Here is a 20424-nt window from a genome sequence, read left to right as displayed (position 1 = left end):
CAACACTGTTGTTCCAAGAGCCACTGAAGGCCTCATGGTGGACCCTTTTCAACAACTGTGATATTCTTAATAACATCTGCTGCATGAAATGTTCTCTATTTGATGATGGATGTTTTTACAAGATTTCCGGGTTTATTTATTCCCTTGGAGTTTCTTTCATACTCTTCATCCAACTGGTAACTTTTTACAGAGTGATCATTTATTTGCTCTGGAATCTCTGTTGAAGTAATGATTTCACTTTGAAGTCACTGCCAAGTGTCTATCCTGACAATGCTTTGTTTATCTTTTATAAGCCTAAATAGGACTGGCATAAATAAATGTGGCGCCATCTGCTGGCAGTAACAGAATGCCAGATGGTGGCAACACACAGCCACATAATAGAGCCAACTGTCCTTCAATGCCTCAAGGAAAAGCAACAGCTGGGTGTGTTGAAAGACCAACCAATAATAATCAAACTGATCTACAGCAACTCTAAGTTTCAGCGATTCTTGGCCAGAGTCTCTTATCAGAACATCAAGGGAAAAGAAAAATTCCTGCAAAAGGAATCCATCAGATATTTAATTTAAATCCATAAAATGGTCATAGGCTGAAATCTTTTCATTAAAATGAACACAGATTAAACAAATGAAAAGGCTTTGACGATGAGCGATTAATTGAATCTGATCTTAAGTCTTCTGGTATTTGGCAACTGTAACAGAAAATCAATTAATATTTACTGACAAGCTGGGCAAAAACGACATATTTCAAAATAATACACCAGCTGCACATCAGTCTTACAAGAATAACTTTATGCAACTAGAGTGACCCAATGGCGTACAGTTTTAAAAGAAATGTGATATAATGTGATTTTTCCTGTTTAATGTCAGACTGTATCAGTCACAGATGTATTACACAGGTTGTTAAAACAATAAAGGACTGTCTTTGTATTCTTAAATTAATGCGAAAGCATTTTCAAAAATAAAAATGATCTCTTTAGCATGCATCCAAAGGGGATTTAAAATGGCTAAAAAAGGCAACTCTGTCCTTTAAAGCCTGATATGCATCAAAGAACCAGGCACTTCAAAATGAGCTCTATCGTTTTTTTCCCATAAAGTTTCATTTTCCTTTCTATCCAGATATAAAATATAACACGTATACAAATAAAAACAATATTGAAATGTAAATGTTTTTATTGAAACAAAGAACTTTGGTTAAAGCGACCAGCTTTATGTGGGTAGTAATTACCCTCCAAATGTAATAACTGGTAACGGGACTTTTGGCAGCCACAGCTGTCATTATGGGGTTTGTAAAACTTACAATCAGCTTTAAGCATCCCTCTTAAACATCTCTGTGGAGGGACTTTATCACACCTGTCTTTACATGATTATCTTTTCTTAGTCACAACAACGGGTTTTTCAAAAGCCTGTCTAAGGTCATGGCACATCCCATTTTTATTTTCTTCAGGATTCTTGATAGATATTGGAATTATATAAATTCATGCAAAAAAACAGCAGTTTACTATTGACATGATAAATTAGAGTTGAATCTGAAATGATGGGTTTCTTTGAAAGAAGTTACCAGCTATCTTTTTCCCGATAATATCTTTTATTGTGGATCTGCTTCTGTTTTTGGTGGATGTAATGTTGGACCTTGTGTCCTCTTCGGTCAGTAATCCCCAGGTAGAGTCATTGATCTGCACCTGGACAGTCTACCAGCCCTGGAAAGGTCCATATTCCTCAGATCTTTCTCTGAATATGATTAATAACTCTCTCTGCGAAAGAGTTCCTGAGCCTTGGAAAATAGAATTTCAACCATTTTCATGATTTATAAGTGTAAATTATTTAGTTTTATCTTCTCTTTATTTATCCTTGTCTTATTTTGGATCTATATCCCTTCTTTATATCATCAAGGAAGTTCTGTTTCGCTGATTCTTGATTCAAAAGATGATCAGACCTTGTATGGTATGGCGGATGAATAATAAAATGGAAAATAAAATAATAAAAGTTTGATTGCAGTTAATTTAAGAGAAAGGATTGTCATTTGTATTTTGCCCGGTTGATTCAGAAAGCTTTTTTATTATTAATAACTGAAATCATTATTTATTTATTGAGTCTAGGTATCTTGTACTGAAAAAAAATAGTTTGATGATTATGATCAATTAAGAGAGTAAGTTAACCAAATAGTTTATTTGAGCCTCAGTATATGAATATAAGAAAAAGAATCCTACCAATTCCTGATTTTGAAAAAATAAGCATTTACAATAAACAGGTTAGTATTAGTCCTAGGAAGTGATTAAAAGGCAAAAATTAGTGTAATTTTTGAGTGTAATTCAAGATATCTGTAAGTTTAGGCAAAGCCCCATCTGGGAAATAATATATTTAACTTTGAAGTTTTGGACAACCAAAGCAATTAAATGTACATTTAATCTCAACATCTTTTTATAAGCAAACAGTAGATTGATGCAGCTGGTTGCACTGTTACCTTATGGCAAGAAGATCCTGGTTTGAATCCTTGTATGACCTCTTTCAGCATCTCTTCAGGTAGTCCAGCTTTTTTCACAGCCCCAAAAACTAAATAAATATTAGTATAACTAGTTCCTCATGGATTTAGAATTTGATGACCTGGTACAGTATATTTAGCCCAATAATTTAAAGCGCAATAGGGAATAAACAGTGAATGTGTTTATTTGGAGACAGTTCTTTTATGTTAGTGAAATAATCTAACAGCAGAGGGCAGTGTTGTCTCGCTAATCATCTGACCAAAGATGTGCTTCACATATTTACTAGTGGAAAAGATGACTGGAATACCAAACATGCTTTTAGTTTGGTTTTTGTGTACATCAATGTAACCAATACAAGCAGAAAACATGAGACCTTGTTTTCCATTATTTAAAATTTTAATTTTAGTTGTGTATATGTGGACAGAACACGCAGAGCTGAGTTCTCGCAGCATCACTTACATTCTATCACTCTTCATCTCTCACACTCACTCACACCAACACATCACACTTACTTGTGCTCATATTGTCTGTTTTTAAATCATATCTGCATGTATAAGTTAAAAATAATTTACATTAAAATATTTTTATTTTTATTTTCATGGGCACTTAAAAGAGATAAAAACCCAAACTGGGTTCTTTAATTTTTATTGTTCTCTTTTTCTTGTTTGAAGGCAGTTCGTTCAGAGCTTTGAGTTATCCTCCCACAGGAAGGAGTCATTCCGCAGCACTTTGGCCAGTTTCTCATTAAATGGTTTGTAGAAGTCCCGCAGAATCTCTTTAGTGACAGGCAGCATGGGTCCCAGGTTTTTGTCTGCTGGTCTCCTTGTGTTTGATGCTGGGCTCCTTGTGATTTGTGATTCAATTTCCTTTGTCAACGGCCCTGTAAAAAACACAAATAATTATTACTGAACTTATAGCTGCCCCAGAAATAAAGGAATGGCAAAAATGACTCCTTGTCCTTTTAGAAGCATAACACTGCTAAAGGTTTTTCTTATTTTGTAAGATTACAACTACACATGCTGTATCTGATTTAGAAGTTACATTATGAACCAACACAGGATAGTCCAATTGTGATTATGTTTTCTTAGAAAAAAAAAGGACAAGTAAAAATCCGAAGAGTGGCTTGATTGTTTATTTAAAGGTATAGTACAGGATGTTCTTTTTCCAAGTGGATCATCAAAATAAGTGGTCCTCCTAATCGTCAATCATTCAGGTGATGTTTAGGTAAGCCTGTCCTATGTGCTCATCTCCCTGTTCACTTACAGGTGGTGAGTCTGACATAGTGGAAAAATTGCAAATCTTATTCTTAAACCGAGCGTGCATGAGGAGAAATGGGCTGCACGCTTTTAATCGGGCGTTCCCTCTCGAGAGCGGGCACATGATTCTGCATGTAATTTTTTTTTTAAGTGGAGAGGGCGGGTCTTTTTTAAAAATTTGTGAAAATCCTCCACTAAACCTTGAATAAAACTAAGTTTCATTTAAATTTCAGCTACCAGTCTTTGATAGTTTGTCTCAATCAGATTTAGGCATCCATGCTGACTTTTCTTTCAGCATCCTTTAAGCTCACTGCTTTGACCTTTAGACCTCCATGAATCATTGAACCTACTTACCGAGGTTAAGAAAATCAAACACTTTGTGCATTGTGTATTTCCTGTTCGAGGCGTGGTCTTCCAGTCTCAGGACCAGGATCTGATCTCTACTGAAGACAGTCAGCCAGTCAGTTACATACACAATGTAAAGGCCAACTTGCAATCTCACCTGTTAAGGAAAAAGAACAAAGAAGAAGAGAAAAATGACGCCATGCATGCAACTATTTCTTTGGAAGGGATAAACAGATGTATCTCAAAAAGCTTTTGCATTTAAGGTCTGATCTTCCAAAATGCAAACCTGTTTGTAGACATGGAGAGGATCTTGAAAGAAAATGCAAAGTGATTTGCATTTGCAAATCAGCAGACTGTGTGCAAACATTTTTTTTTTTTTTTTTTTGCATTTGCGTCTTCATGGATATGCAGATGCTATTCTAATGACCAAACTGCAAATTCATGGAAAATTGCAAATGTTTATTTCTAACCGCATGCAAAGTGATTTTCGAAATCAGAAACTAAACTTCTGTCGTGGTTCTTGTGTAGTTTTTAGTACTTCTGAAAGTCACATTTAAACTGACAGAAAAAATATCTAAATATCTATATCGTATCTATAACCACAAAGGAGAGATTAGTACAATGATTGACGTAGGAGAGAGATTCTGTGGTCATTTATACGTCAGCCGACAGGGGCAATGGCCAAGGAGTTTTTTTTTTTTTTATCATCTTTAAAAAGTGTTTGTTAGAAATACTGTTTTATTCTAAAGTTTAATAAAATATTTTCGTATCATTATTTTCAACTGATTATTTACTGCAGTATTGGTTAAGTACCCCAATCTGCCATTCCTTCAAAATCATTATGCTGCTGATGCATCTTTACTAAAGTTTATGAAGCTTTTATACATAAAGCTCACTATTCTGCAGACCGACAGGAAAAAAAAAAGAAATTTCCCCCTCCATCTTGGGTCACGCAGCAGCTCCATCATTATCATAGAAACTGTACAGCAGCTGTCACCTGAGGAACGCGCCTCAAGCCAAAGGAACTGCTTAATATTGGATTACTTCTACCTGTAGAAAGTCTGCTCTCTTTATAGGCAGTCACAGCCTGCAAGTGTTCTGATGGCGCAACAAACTCAGCAGTTTCCATCATAGTGTTTCGAGCTTACGGGGCGACAGTGGCATTTGATGTAGGAGTTTGCCCTGAAATCGAAGGATTGACGGATCAAGCCCCGACTCCGACTTTCATTGTCGTTGTGTCCTTGGGCAAGACACCAGTGTACGGCAGCCCCGCTTCTGTCAGTGAGCCCCAGGGCAGCTTTTGCTACAATGTAGCTCGCCACCATCAGTGTATGGGTGAATGAATGTAGTGTAAAGCGCTTTGGTCAAGTCATGTTATTTTCTAGAGTTACATCATTTTTGTATTTTTAGTTTTGCTGCCCCCTAGTGTCCTTTCTTTTCAACTTAGCTCCTTCCAGTTAATTCTGTCTACACCTGCTCCCTATCAACCAATCATTCCTCTCTTGTTCTGTCTCCCATACATACACCTCCTGTTCAGTTACTCATTGCTGGATCCTTGAGATTATTTTGGTTTATTCTGCCCTCTTGTCTGCTAGTGTTTTGGTTCTTGAGTTTCCTAGTCCTTAATTTCTGGACTTAGATTTTCATTAAATCTAGCAAGCAATCTTCTCTGCCTCCTTCTACTCTGCATTTGGGTCCACAACTACGTCCCTAAACCTTCACACAAGGCTGGTTTTTAATCTTTGCCAAATGAAGTTATATTAAAAGGTTTGCAATGTTTTAAATTTGACTGAGATAACTACTAGGCACCAAAAGGATGAGGCTGGTGCTGTGGTGGAGTTGAACAAATAGAGAAACCTGCTGTATAGCCTAAACTGCTTGAGAGAGATTTTGACCATTAAAATTTATTAAATACACAAAAAAAAATGTTAATTTTAAATGTAAAATTTTAATATTACATGCATGATGCGTGAATTATATCAATACAGTTTTAAAATCCTAAATTCATACACCTCTTTAGATATTTAATTATTAAGTCCATATTTTTATTGCTTCCAGAAAAGGTTACATAAAAAATGTCAGATTTTAGGTATGACCTCATTCAAAGATTGATCAATCAAGACTTTATATACATATTTATATAAACCGATGCCCAGTCAAAGCTCTCGGCTGGGCTGGCCATTTAAGCATTTAAGGCCTGTCAGAATAAACAATAGTAGAGTAATATTAATAAAGAAAAAACATCTGGTGGCAGCATCCATTACAGATGGCAATTATCTTTTTCTCCCTCTGTTTTAATAAAGCATCATGTCAAGGTGCTGTCGAAAGGAGCTGGTGAAGATAAATCCAGATATTTAGAGCGGAATCTACTTTTGTTCGTAACACTTAGAGATAGGCTGCCCATATCAAGTAACCTATAAATGTTATATTATGATCTTATTTTTTATGGCCACTCTCAAACTGCTAACTTTATTGGGCGGAATCAAAGTGGTTTATTTGTCTTTTTACATTTGTGCAGCAATCTTAGTAGATCATCTGCCTACTTTTTATATGTACTTTTAGAAAAAACTTGCAGGTTCAATTTGATACCTATTATTTGAAATCATTAAAGAGCAAGTAGTTTTTTTTTTTTTTTTACCTTTAGAGTTGTGATTCGTAAGAGATGCACTGCTGTCAAAAGTGCACATTGTAGTTTAATATCCTGCGTTTGTGAAGTAAAAGTAAGACACTGATAAAAAATGTAATGTTATTTCAGAAAGATCATAAAAAATATTCTGTGCAAGTTAACAAAAGAATAAACCTTCTTTAGTTAAATTGAAAAACGACTGTAAGAACCTGACACATCTTTAAACTCATGGGGAACCTTTTGATTTCATAACTTTCTTTAGTGGAAGCTTGAAGGCATCTTAACATAGTAATTTATTACCCACTTTGCTTTGCAGAGTCCTCGTTTATCAGATTTTGAGACAATGTTTTTTTCTAGATGTCAAAAAGTGGAACAAGACTGACATCTTTTCAAATTTAGTTTTAGTCTTAGAGAACGTTGTTCCAGAACTTTAATTTGACTCCATCTGCATTCAGTAAATTTTCATCTTTTCATCTTTCTGTTGTCACTAGCAGTCAGGATTGTTCATGTTTCCACACAGATTGAAAAAAGAAATAAATAAACAAGGTTAACTTGTATAAAAAATAACCTAGGATGATGATGCTCTCTCCATCATGTCTTATCTTCGATGTTCTGGTAATATTCAGTTTTTTTTTTTAGACACCATTAAGAGCCCCGGCCCACTGATTAAGTCTGGTCGGTATCACATTTTGCCTGTGTCTCAGTCATCCAGGTCATGCAAAGCACAAAACACTCTTAAATCAGAGGCCAATGGACTTCATCTCATTTTCCAACAAAGTTTTGGGAGGTTTTAGTCAGATTGTTAGGACACTTTTTTATTGGAATAAAAGGCTTCTGTTTTGCAGCCCGCCTCCTACTCAGCATGTGAGAGCCTGTGTGAATGCATGAATGGCTGAATGTAGTGTGAAGCGCTTTTGAGTCCCTGGACTTGATAAAGCGCTATTCAAGAACAGTCCATTTACTTCAGACATGTGTTTCCATCTTAGTTTCTTTTTTTTTTTTATCAGCTTTGTTCATCCAATTTTTGCAATTTATGTTTCTCTCTTAGCTGTTTGGTGACCATCTTTCTTTAGCTTGCAATGATCCTTAAACGTTTATTTCTTTTCTATAGTTACTTAATGTTAGCTTTTATTTAGGGCTGAAACAATAATTGGATTAATTGTGATTAATCGATTATTGAAATAATGATCACCTAATTTAGTAATTGATTAACTGGAGTGTAGAGACTGTAAAACATGCCTTTAGCTGACAGAACAATCCACCTTGAGCAGTAATTATACCAATTGTAAAAAACAAGATTAAAAAAAGAAACGTTTCTGCCTGTCTATATGCTTTGTGCAGAGATCCTCAAGTGAAAGAATTTTAGTATCACCTGGTTTAATTTCATTTAAAAAAGCATTCTTTTAGTAGCCTTGTGCTATATGATTATTAATCAAAAAATAATCAACAGTTTAACCAATTTTCAAAGTAATCATTAATTGCACCCCTACTTTTATTATTAGTTCATAATATTAGCTAGATTTTGCCCTATTACTTTACTCCTTTGTGATTAGTTTTCTAGTTTAGTTTTATGCTCTTTGGTAATTAAGAAGTAACTTAGGTTTCCATATTCAATTTCTTCCCTTACCAACTTCCTCAGCTGCTCCACATCATCTGCTGATCATCACTTTTTCCAGTTTTTATTTTTCTCCACACCCTCTCTTTGTATTAAAGTTCACTGTTTCCAGTTTTTCCTATCCAGATCGCCCCATTTATCTGTGCATGTTTGCAGTTATTCTCTCCCTTCTTCGTGCCTTTAACTCTACCCATGCTTCATGACCCAAAACAAACACAACAGCCTAACACTTGAACAGGTCATAAGCACCTTTAAGAACACTTATAGAAATCTCAAAGTGCTTCTTCTACTCTGAAAAAAAATTGACACAAAAAAAAGTTCTAGTAATAATCCTTTGGATTGCTTTCAAGATGATTAGAACCACTCATATTGTCATAGGCTGTGAGAATGGATGAATGGACCTTAGTTAAGTTTGGTTTAGCTTAATCTCAGCTTGCATTATAATCCAGTAATTTGACCAATTTCCTTCTCACATTTAAGGCTATTTCAGCTCTCTTACTGACATTCATCTTTTTGTCAAACTGACCCTACTGCAAGAACAGCTGTAGATCTTTTCAACATGCATTAATAAGTCTGATATCAGTGGATCGAGTTTGAGGACAGCTGCAGAGAGCGAGCATTGCCTCCACAGGGTCAGAAAGCGAGTTGGAGACAGCTGGAGAGCAGGACCTCTAAATACCAGACAGTTTTTGCAGGGAGCCAAAAGAGGAATGACCAGTCTCCTTCTTCTCCTTCTCCTCTAACCCGCTCTGCTTTAGGGATCCGTGGGGAAAGCTGGCAGGGATCCTAACACAAGGGCTCTGAACTGGCAGGCTCTAAGGTCCTGCTCAGAGAGTTTAAAAGAAGTTCATAGCTTCTCTGAGCTAGGTTTTGTTATACCCAGAGAGGCAGTACGTTCTTCCATTAAGGTTTTAAACATGTGATAATGAAGTGTGGTTTCCCCTCCCTCTTTTTTATTTCAAGGCTTTTCTGTTTCTCCATTCCCACCAACTTATTAACTGGTGGCTAAATTTGGCTTTAAGGCAGGGATGCCTAACAAAAGGAGGAAGGAGGGACCACTTACAGGCATTGCGTTGTTGACAGTGGTGTTGTACACACAGGAGCGCATAGTGTACTCAGTAAGGCAACCTTCGAATAGCTGCAGGGACTCTGACACCTTCTCGTGGAAATCCTCTGCAGACTTATTGGCAATTCCAAAGTAAAGGTAGTCGGAGTAAAGCCTGGAAGAAAAAAGAGAGGCATTATCAACCTTTTTCTTTTTCAGGCCCTTAGAAGATCTCAGCTAAAGGCTGTTATGTTTTGACTGAATGTATTTTTTTAAGCATCAGGGGGGTTATTACTTTTTGATTAACATTCTTAGGATGCTGTAAACAATGCAAGATCGGTAGAACCTAATTAAGAAATGTCTTAAATAATACCACTGTGTTAAAAATCATCATATTTATTATTAGGAAATAAAACAGACAGTAATAATTAGATATAAACCAAATCATCTGCAAGATGGTATTTCAATTTTTCTCTTGTATCTTCATCAGCCGACACACAAATGTGTTTACCTATACATTAGTGCATTCAGTAACAATGCATTTAGTTTGACCTTAAACACATGTATTGTAACTCCCTCCATTTGCTATCCTTTCTAAATATTTTGTTCAATTACTAATGGATGTTTCTTTTCTGTTTAAACAAAGACTTGTGAAACATTTTATAGCACTATGCCACTTTTATCGTTCAAATAGAGGAAGGAATTGGCAGCACATATCGAGGATTGGTTGGATTGATGTCAAAGTAATCAATATCAGCATCTGCTATTAGAAAATCAGTATTAGTCAAACTCTAGTAATCATTTTAGAGGCAGTTAGATACTTGCTACTTTGGTCTTTAGAATTACAGAATGTGTTGTGGTAACTTTACTAGGTATATTTATAAATACAGCAGACATCTTGTCTTTCAATTCAAGTTATTGCATTGTGGAAAAAAAATACCAGCCCAAACCTAAAACTGTATTTCTTCATCATAGTAATTCAATTCAAGTTATTTATATAGCACCATTCACAACACAAGTCATCTCAAGGCAATTTACAGAGACAATACAACAGTCAGATTGGTTCAAAGTTTTCTATCTAAGACACCATCCTGGAGAGAAATATAACATGTGCTGCTGCCATCAACATCTTTGTTTATAGATATTCAAGCTCTGCCTATTTTTTCAGTGTAGTCCTGTTTCTCTGACTGTGATTTGCTGGATTTGCTCTCTTCATGCTCTGATGTTGGGAACTAGCTCAGAGCTTGTCTGGCTGGCTGTGTGTTTCCTGGACGGGGCCGCCTGTGGAGCCAGTTGACAGTTGCCTTTTGTATATCTGCTACTTTCTGTAAGTCTGCTTCTGTCTCCTTGAACCCCAGTCGGCCTCAGTGGATAGCCGCTCACACTGATTCTGGTTCTGCTGGAGGTTTCTTCCTGTTAAAATTGAGTTTTTCTCTCCACTGTCCCTACAAGCATGCTTGCTGAGTCAATGAGTCAATGCAATCAGCTGGTTTTACTTAGACAGAAAATTTGACTGTAAGATCTGGTTGAACTGTCTCTGTATAGTGCCTTGAGATGACGTGTGTTTAAAATTGCCGCTATATAAATCAACTTATTGAATTGAACTGAAACTCCTTTGCCTTGTTTATAAGCGTTGGCAATCTAATCAGTTATGTAATTCATTCCCATGACTGGTGCCAAGGAAGCAATCAGCAAAGACAAATAAAGAAGGCCTTCGATGATGTTCTATGGAGTGGAAAAAAAAAAAATGTTATTAAGAAAACAAGTAAGTTCAGAAGACCTAGTTTAAATTGAGCGGCAGGCGTTCAGGAGTGAGCTCTGCACAGGTCGAATAAACGCATCTCAATGAAACTTATGTGACAGCCGTACCCCAGTAAAAGCTGAGCACATCTTTCATAACAGCAGAGCTCCTGTCTCTCATAAAGGAGGAGACGCGCCTGCCTGTGTTAACAGCTGTGATATGGGCATGTTTCAGAGCTGATTGTCGAAGGCATTTCGGAAACAACTGATTGCAGTGTGATAGAAATTCTTTCAACCTTTCCACTGGGTCCCTGAGCATAACGATGAAGCGGGCCTCAGGCTGCAGGGCATGGATGAAGTCCTGGATGAGAAATGGCGGCTCTCCCTCTGTGGTGTTGTTATAGAAATATACCCAGGCATTGTTATCCCACATGGTGGAAGCACTGGCCTCTCCTGAAAAATAAATGAACACAATCAGACTTAACAGCACAACAAAACACTAGTGCAGACAATTTTCTACTGCTTTTATTATAGTTGTGAAATTCACTGCTCATGTTTACATTTTTTGGAAATATTCCTCTAAGGAATGATTCAACGGCTGCTGTGGCTTGCTCCACCCTTGAGGTCTCTGTGCTTCATCTGGCTATTTTTATTATAAACTTAAATCACCCACATGTTTAAAAGGGTTTAAAGAAGCCCATATTGAATGCAGATGCTTCTTATAGTAAATCTAGTTTTTAAAACTCGTTAAAAGAATTTGAATAACAAATATGACAAAGTTGCTTTTCTTTTGTCTGCTGTTTTGAATAGGAAGTCTGTTTTGTGTTTTTTTTTCATTATCTATCCTGCTTCAGGTTAGAGCTCAGTGTCAGCAAAAATACTAAGTCACATCTACACCCTGACTTCCACACACCCCACAGGAATGTGCTCCAGCAACAGCGGTCCAGATCTTAGTTATAGTGAATACCGCATAAGATTAGAGGAATGCTGATATTAAGTGGAAAAAAAAAATGTGTGCCCATTTTTGTGGAATAGCAGCAACTCCTTTAGATTTGATGGAGTGAAGGTGTCAAGATTCGTTTTTCAGTGCAACAGATTTAAGCCTAGACTTTGACCAGACCATTTTATCATGTGAATATACTTTAAACTAAATGTTTCAGGTGAACCTCTGAAGCATCACTCTACCACCCTCCAATTTTCGCTGTGTGTAGCTCGATTCAGCCACCAGATCTTTACATTTCTTATTGATCATATATCAGTCCCATTATGAAACAAGGATACAGCAGCATCATGTTGTGGGGGGGCTTTCCTTCTGCAAGGACAGATAAAATCTAATCAGAGTCGATGATACCATGGATGAAGTGCAAGACAATCCTGGAACAAAGTTGAATCCGGTTTTATATTGTCTTCAGATGTAAAGCTGCTGTCAGCACACTGAAAGTTCACTTGGCTCAGGTAATACATTTGTATGAGCAAACAAACAAACAAGTAGCCATCATTATTGTGTATTTGTGGTGAAGAGAAACTGCACAATAACACTGGTGGTGCTCATATCAAGTCAAATGAGATCCTTTCTCTAACAATTCGCCCAGCAGCTTTATCAGACCGCAATACGAAATGATATTCAGGATTCATTAGGCCGTCTGTGCCTTCATTATGCTGTTATCTGCAAAGAGAAAGCTTTTCTCTCTATGTCTCTCTCGCTCAAAGTAAAAGGAAAGCTAGGGCTTATTTTTTCTACTGACAAGAGTGGATGTGAAACTTGATCAGTACTGATGTCATTATGTCTGAAATGATACACACACACTATTTAAAGGTCCTTGTGTCAGTTTAAGGGGTTTTACAAACATAAAGGAGCCAGACTGCGATTCCTGTGGTGCTCCAACCTGACCGCCGGCTGAAGAGAATCAGAGGGCAAAGATCCTGGCCGGAGGCCTGCACCTTGCTGGGCTCTCCCACAGCATAGAGTGAATACCGAGTGGGCTTTTGGCATGCTCTCCCACCATGCTACAAGGATTACTTATTTAAAGAACGAAACAAAACGGCGCAGCACGCTAAGCTCTACTCACTGCAGTGTGAAAAGGCTATTGTTGAAACGTTAAATCAGTTTTCCTTCCCAGCTGAGTTGTTTCTTTGACACAGTGTTTGGGCGATGGGAAAAGACATGAAGAGATAGGAGAAGTGAAGCTGGAAACAGGATATGCTAATGGAGGAGGAGGTGTGTAGGCTGCTCTGTCCTGCTGTGAGTATTATTGCCGGTCAGACTCAAAAAAACAATGATTCCTTTATAAAGCACTCCAGTAAAGTGGCTAACTGAGGCAGAAGGATGTCTACTATTAAAAAGATGTAAGGGGCTCCCTTACAAGCTGAGTCACTTTCTATTAAACAGAAAAAAAAGACCCTCCCTCACTGAGGTAAAAGCAGCTCCTGCAGAGCAGCCTTGCTACCTGCACGCTCTGAAATATAAGATTACATGTGAAGTTGCAGGACATGATAAATGCCAACAATGTTTCTGGATACAGCTTGTCTGGGGATGCAGGATACGTTCACACTCAGAGTGCTGCTACATGACCTGAAGCCAGAGAGAGGGGAGTACATGGTAAAACAGAGCATTGTTCTGACAAAGAAAAAAAAAATAGGAAGGCAGAGTTTAATCTGAGCAGGAAATGCTTGTGCTATAAAAACTTCCTGCAGATCTGATTAGCAGTGTGTGAGGCGTCGCTCAGCGAGCTATCAATTGTATCTTGTACCCTCAGATCTCTGCAGCCATGTCACTCTTAAGACGTCCATTATAGACTAATAAGTAGAGCAAGGCTGATAAGCAGATTCCTGCACTTGGCTAAAAGAGTTTAAAGTGTTTGGTTGGTTCCTTGTACATGGTGAGAAGCAGAATGTAAGGCTTAAAAGATCAAGATTTGGGGTTTGACACAAAGTCTGGCTGCCTTCTTATTCTTACAAAGATTTTGCAGACCTCCTGTTGTACAAAACTAAGGCTTTATAAAGGTCAACTATAAAAAAATCTTTGCAACACAGAATAAATTAATTATCAGCATCCTTCAAGCTTAATTAAACTTGCTGCATAATGACTGATTGCATTTGTTTATGCATATTTATAAAAATAACAAAATATTCAGTTATTAGAATTTCAACTATGGGTCTTTTTTTGTTTTTGTGTGGTAAAAAATCTGGAGTTTTGGAAAGTATTAACAAATTGTCTTGACATTAAAATATAAAAATGTGCCTAAATATTAGCTAATGACTGAAGTCAACAAGTCTGCTCCGCTTTAATAATAAGCACGCTAATCAATCCAAAGTGGCTCTCACATTGTTTAATGTGCTCCTGAGGGATGATAATTTAAACTTCATTGATATCAGTAGTGATCAAACCTCTGCTTATCCAATAAAAGGTAATATTGATTTGCAAAGGAGAAAACTAAAGAAAGGTTGTTCATTTTGGTTATAAACTGTGACATAAAATAGAAGAATTTGATCCAAAAACATAGGAATAGGGGAGAATAAAAAAGTTTTTATATAAATATATATATATATATATATATATATATATATATATATATATATATATATATATATATATATATATTTCTTTTAGTGCACAATAATGCTCCAACATTTCTGTATAAAATTGATACAATGCATTCTACTGGTGACCTGTCCAAGGTGTCCATCGCCTCTCGCCCATAGACAGCTGGAGATGGGCACCATAACCCATCACGGCCTCTCTTGGGATAAACATGAAGGAAAATGGATGGATGGACAATGCATTGTGTTCCTTCTGGCTTCTAACACACCCTGACAAAGATTTTCTTTTTCTTTTTAAATGCTAGGACAAGATGGAGGGAGGAGATGCTCTATGTTTGCACAGATGTTAATGTGTGGGTAAGGTGACATCTTACCAGTTACCTTTAACTTCTGATAACCTCCCTATGTGTTTGAGGGTTAAGCTTTATTGGACCATCATTTTCACTTAATAAATTTAACTTCTTAGTTAGTTTTTACAATGCTAATAATTTTCATATCAGTAAGGTTGTAAAAAATACAGAACATTTGCACACAGTGTCACATTTAGTAGCACCATTGCCTTTCAGATAGAGAATACTGAGTTTATGCCATAGTATTAAATCATTTCTGCATTAAATCATTTAGTTAAAACATTCCTGATCTGAAATTAAACATACCGTAAGTAAGAGTAGTATTAAAGCATCCCCCACACCCATTTTTAGCGATTAGAGCAAAAAATAAAAAGAACTCACATATCTTTTTCTTCATAGCAGCGGCATAACGTCACTAACTTTCAGTGTGACTCTCATTCAGGTTCATTGAAAGATTCTAGGAAATGTTGACTAAAAACATTTTTTATTTTCCGTGAATGGCAAACTGTTTGTGTGGTAAGAACTGTGCTTCATGTTGCCAAAAAGCCATTTGCCCATTTTGAATAAATTTTTAATTAGACCCACTGAATACAGTTTGATCTTAAGTCTCTTTGCTTTTGTTTTTATATCACTGAGCATTGATTTATAAGTTTTAAAATAGCCACACAGACAATAAGTTAGTCTTAATGCAGTATACGATGCATTTAAGACTTTAGTTCTTTGCATTAAGACACAGTTCTTAGTACATAGCTATACACTATATATTGTATATAGTATATTGCATATTTTAAATAGTATATAACTATAGATCCTGTATTATTTATATATATCTGATTTGTTTGCATCATCATCATCACCAAGTCAATTTCTTTGTAAGTGCAAACCTTCTTGGCAATCAACTTTATTCTGATTCTTATTCTAGTTAGTAACTATGCCAGTTACTTGGGTATAATGGGTCGCATGAAAGTGAACTGATTATGTGAAGTACCTATGATGATGTTTGGGTGGATGGGGGATCCGCTGGTGTTTGCAGAAAGCTCTCCCTGAATTTGGTGCGCAGCCTGATCAAACAGGTCGAGGTAGTCCTCCACTGGATACCGATCGTGCAATCCCTCACTTAATCGAATGATTCCTGGGGGGAAAAAAAGGGGATACAACATTGAGCTTTTACTGATTTTTTTATTTTAATTTTTGTCTCAACAAGCCTGTGGATGCAAGGGAAGGCCGATGGAAAACTGAAGCATTAAGTCTATTTGTTATGTTTGTGGAGACCTCGTTTCTTCATATATGCACCAAAGATTCTTTACCACTCATCAAGCTACATCATTGCTGTCGACCCAGAGCTACAGATCAGTTTTTCATTTTTTTGATCAAATAATGACAATAAAGTTAAATTCTTCTTTTGTAGCGTAGCATTATCTGTTTCCTCACTATTTCTATCTTGAAAATAGGGAAACAGACTTGTTTGTGTATTAAAGTTGATAAAGCTGAGCTAAGAAAAAAACAAATCTCCTCTATGTCTGCTGTAACTCAAACTTTGCCTCACATGAGCCTAAAGGTTTGATATAATTTAACTTTTAGTTGTGAAATTCTTTTGACCTTCAAAATGAAGTCATTCACATTTCTTTATTCAATTTACTCTATTTAAAATCTATAATGTATTATTGAAAGTTGACTGGATAATTCTGCAAACAGCACAACAATATATACTGATATCAGGCACCATCAGGCTCTTTTCAAGCAAATAAAACAATTTTTAGGACAACCAATTTTTTTACATATTTATTTAAAAGCTACATCAAAGGAAATGTCTTCAGCTCGGAGCAGGTTGAACACCAGGGGAGCAAAAGGGAAGATAAAAGGATTTTCAAAGCAATAAGAAGCAATCAACGTGTTCAAATACTCATGGATACCAAAAAGCTTGCTATAAATCTACACTGTTGAACCTGACTGAAAGGCTAGTCCGTTGGGAAAGAAAATGTTAGCTAGAGGCTGGTGACAGTGAGGGAGTTACACCAGGATTATGTCTTGCAGGTCTGGACCTGCAAAGAAAGGGTTGGACCTCCTTCAAAATCCATTGCAGATCTTTCTAGTAGTGATTTCAGCGTTAAGGGACCGATGCTTTAGTTGCAATCAAAGATAAAAAATGCAGAATGCATTTTTTATCTTTGCATTCGCAGCATCTTCGGAATCTGTCTTTCTAGGTTACATGAAGTTTACAGGTCATGGTCAATTTCAGATTAATGCTTTAAAAGCAAAATATGTCTTCCACCTAAGCTAAACAGAGGGAAAGACTAATAATAGTAATCAAAACTTATTATGCATTTATAGTGACTTAGTGAATGACTTAGTAGAATCTATGTAGCATTAGATAAAATAAATAATCTGAATAATCAGGGTTACAGCATCAATCTTTGTCTAAATGACGCAAATTTAATAGCTTTAGTATGGATCTGGCATCCATTTGCTTTTATTTGATAAAAATTTAGTGTCAAACAGTTCTAAGTAAAGTTTCTTTTATGTCTTTCACTGCATTAAGTACACGCATTTGCTTAAAATTCAGTCTGTTCCTTCAAAAAAGATATGCAGTGCATATCACATCAGTTCACCATTTCTATGTATCAGCCAAGCAGTCCCATGAGGGGAAACAAACTAAATACGTATATACAAAACATTTTAATCCAATTTCCTTAGAGGATAACTAAGGAGAAAAGATACAATTACCAGCATCTTACCCAAAGTGCAAGTCTGAAAGGTTTTAGGAGAAGGTGACATAGAGTGGAAGGGGGAATGAAATGGGACATTAACCTATTGCTGAGACACAGCTGCACCATAATGAGCTACAAAAAAACAAATACAAAACAACAACCATGGGGCAGAATTACTTATACAACAAGACTTAACATGCCAGATTTGATAGCTCCATGCAGGATGATCAATCCACCAATCTCAGGGAATTTAAGCACATTCTCTGCAAATGGATCATTATCCCTAACTGTTTAGGCAAAGACACTAAGAGATGCATTTAATACTTGTAAGTCAGATTTCTCATCCATATCTTGAGGGGTATTATAACATAACTAAGCAGCAACTGGCGTGTTTCTTTCATCACAAAGCAGGGTTCCGTGAATTTCCTTAATCACATGGATGTCGAGGTTTTAACTACTACGATAACCTCACCTCGTTAGCGTTAGAGTTTTTTGGGGGTTTTTTCCACGTCTCTGACATTTGACTGACAAACCTATTTGTCAGTCAAATTGTCGAGCCAAATGTTCCTGGTTTGCTTGACAATGAGAAACAGTAATGGGAAACAAACATTTATGCACTGCACCAGCAGTTTTGCTAAGATATTTCTAGAATATCCTGCCACCAACTGCTCAACAGAGGATACTGAGCGGTTCGTAAAAAAGAAAAGTGGTACGTCAGTTCTTTAGACTTACTCTGGTTTGAGAAAAACCATGTGGAGCAAAAAAAGGGCTAAATGCAAAATATGTTGCCGTACCATAGCCAGATCCAGAGGAAACATCATTTATTCATATAAACATCTGAAGAATCACCAACCACAGCAGTATGTTGCTTTTTTAATGTTAAGTGTGGATGAGCAAGAGGCAACAGCTGGGAGTAGCCAAGGACAAAGTAAGCAAACATCCATCCAAGCTGCATCCGCTTCTATATTGTTCTCATGTTTGTCAATTCATGCAAGACTATTTCATAAAAGTATTTGCTTCTTTCATTCAGAGTTTTATGCATTTAAAAATATCAAGTGTAAAAATCAAATCGCAATCACATTTAAAACAAAAATGCAATAACGTTTTTATTTTTTATTCCGATAATGGTGAAGGCCAAAAACAGCATAATTATGATAACAATTCGATAGTAATTGACATGCTACACAGCAACAATGAATAGTCCAAACATTGAACAGGCATTGAAATGCTAGCAGCACCCACAGCCAACTGTCAATGGGATCTTATTCTCAAAATCTGAACAAGTATTTTTTTATTACAGTTAAGTTTTTCTTTATTAAGTCGTTTATCTTGTGCTTAATTAATTTGCAAATAAATCAGATTAATCCAAAAGTTTGAGCATAAATTTACTCAAACATCAAGAATATGTCAGACTAACCCAACACATTCGAGTTTGCAGAAATGTTACAAAATAATGGGTTTCAATGCCTTAGTCTAATTAATTGCTTTCAAACGTGCATTTCTGTTTTATGCAAACAAAAAATATTGTGTCTGATAACTACAGTACAAGTGGAAAAATGGTTGATCTGCATCCACAGGAGGACACAATCTGCCAGCTAAGTACGGTTACTGACATCAAAAGGTAGCTGCTGATGTTAAACGAAGATTATCTCTATGTCTTGCCTAGGCCGTTTATTGAATAATTAGCTCTTTTTTGATCTGCTTTAATTTTCAATAAAAAAAAGACAATAAAAAAAAGCCCTTAGCTGAGAGGGAGATCAGTGCCCTTTAGCTTTACTGCCCTCTTTTCATTTTCCTATAAAGAAAAAAGTTCTTTAAAAATGCAACCATTATTAGCCCACACACACTGACTCACTGTACTAAAGAAAAATTGTCTCTGGACTCTCCATTATTCATAAGCTCTAACCATTGTCTCAGTTCGAAGGGAAAGAATACAAAGTCTTGCCTAAAGAAGCTAAACCTATAGAAATAATCAGGTCAAGGTACAAACCACATCAAATAACATTTTAGAGCTGTGGATATTATTCTGCAGTAAACCCTGCTTCAAACGTCTTCACTGGGTTTGTTTTCAGTGTCAACTTACAAAGCTGTAAAACCTTTACAGGACAACAGGATTTAAACATCTAAGATATTATATCTGTATATCAAGGCTGCAACTAATGATTATTTTGCAAATCGGTTAATCAGTCAATTGTTTTCTTGATTAATGACCTGATAGCCAAAGGTTCCTTAAAGAAGATTTTTTTTTTTTTTATTTAAACCAGGTGAAACTAACACTTTTCCACTTTATGAGTCCTGGATAGAGCATATTAACAGATCTTTTTTGTATGTTAAATGCAAAATCTTTATGTTTTTTTTTTTTACAATTTTGATAGAATTACTGCCTAATTGGGTTGCTATGTCAGCTAAAGACATGGTCAGAGTCTCTACACTCCAGTTAATATTAAATGGATTACTAAATTAGTTGACGAGTATTTCAATAATCAATTAATCATAATTAATCCGATTAATTGTTTCAAACCTAATATATATTTGTAAAATATTCCATGAGCTAATTAGATTTAATCATCAAAAATGCATTTTTTAAGTAATCTGCATACATTTTAAATCTGTGCCGACCATACAGTGTAAACAAGATTGAAAACGTTTGTCTGAAGGTATTATTTAAAAAAAAAAAAAAAAAAAAGGAAATATGTTTTTGTTTTGCTCCTGGTTATCCA

General features: G+C 36.1%; 1 protein-coding gene across 2 annotated transcripts in view; it reads right to left on the bottom strand.

Moving 5' to 3' along the window:
* Window positions 1-2873: 2873 nt before the first annotated feature.
* Window positions 2874-20424, bottom strand: part of chst15 (carbohydrate (N-acetylgalactosamine 4-sulfate 6-O) sulfotransferase 15) — a 46997-nt gene continuing 29446 nt past the window's right edge. For both annotated transcript variants that reach the window (XM_015383484.1, XM_015383483.1), the window contains 5 exons: window positions 15985-16128; window positions 11403-11559; window positions 9385-9541; window positions 4090-4237; window positions 2874-3359 (listed from right to left, as the gene is read on the bottom strand). In XM_015383484.1, coding sequence (XP_015238970.1) covers window positions 3160-3359; window positions 4090-4237; window positions 9385-9541; window positions 11403-11559; window positions 15985-16128 — 806 coding nt within the window. In that variant the 3' untranslated portion in view covers window positions 2874-3159. The remainder of the gene's footprint in view (window positions 3360-4089; window positions 4238-9384; window positions 9542-11402; window positions 11560-15984; window positions 16129-20424) is intronic.

This window comes from Cyprinodon variegatus, unplaced genomic scaffold (genome assembly GCF_000732505.1).
Source record: "Cyprinodon variegatus isolate N-32 unplaced genomic scaffold, C_variegatus-1.0 Scaffold286, whole genome shotgun sequence".
NCBI classification, from domain to species: Eukaryota; Metazoa; Chordata; class Actinopteri; order Cyprinodontiformes; family Cyprinodontidae; genus Cyprinodon; species Cyprinodon variegatus.
The sequence above is the reverse complement of the archived record's forward strand: the minus strand, read 5'-3'. Positions and strand labels throughout refer to the sequence as shown.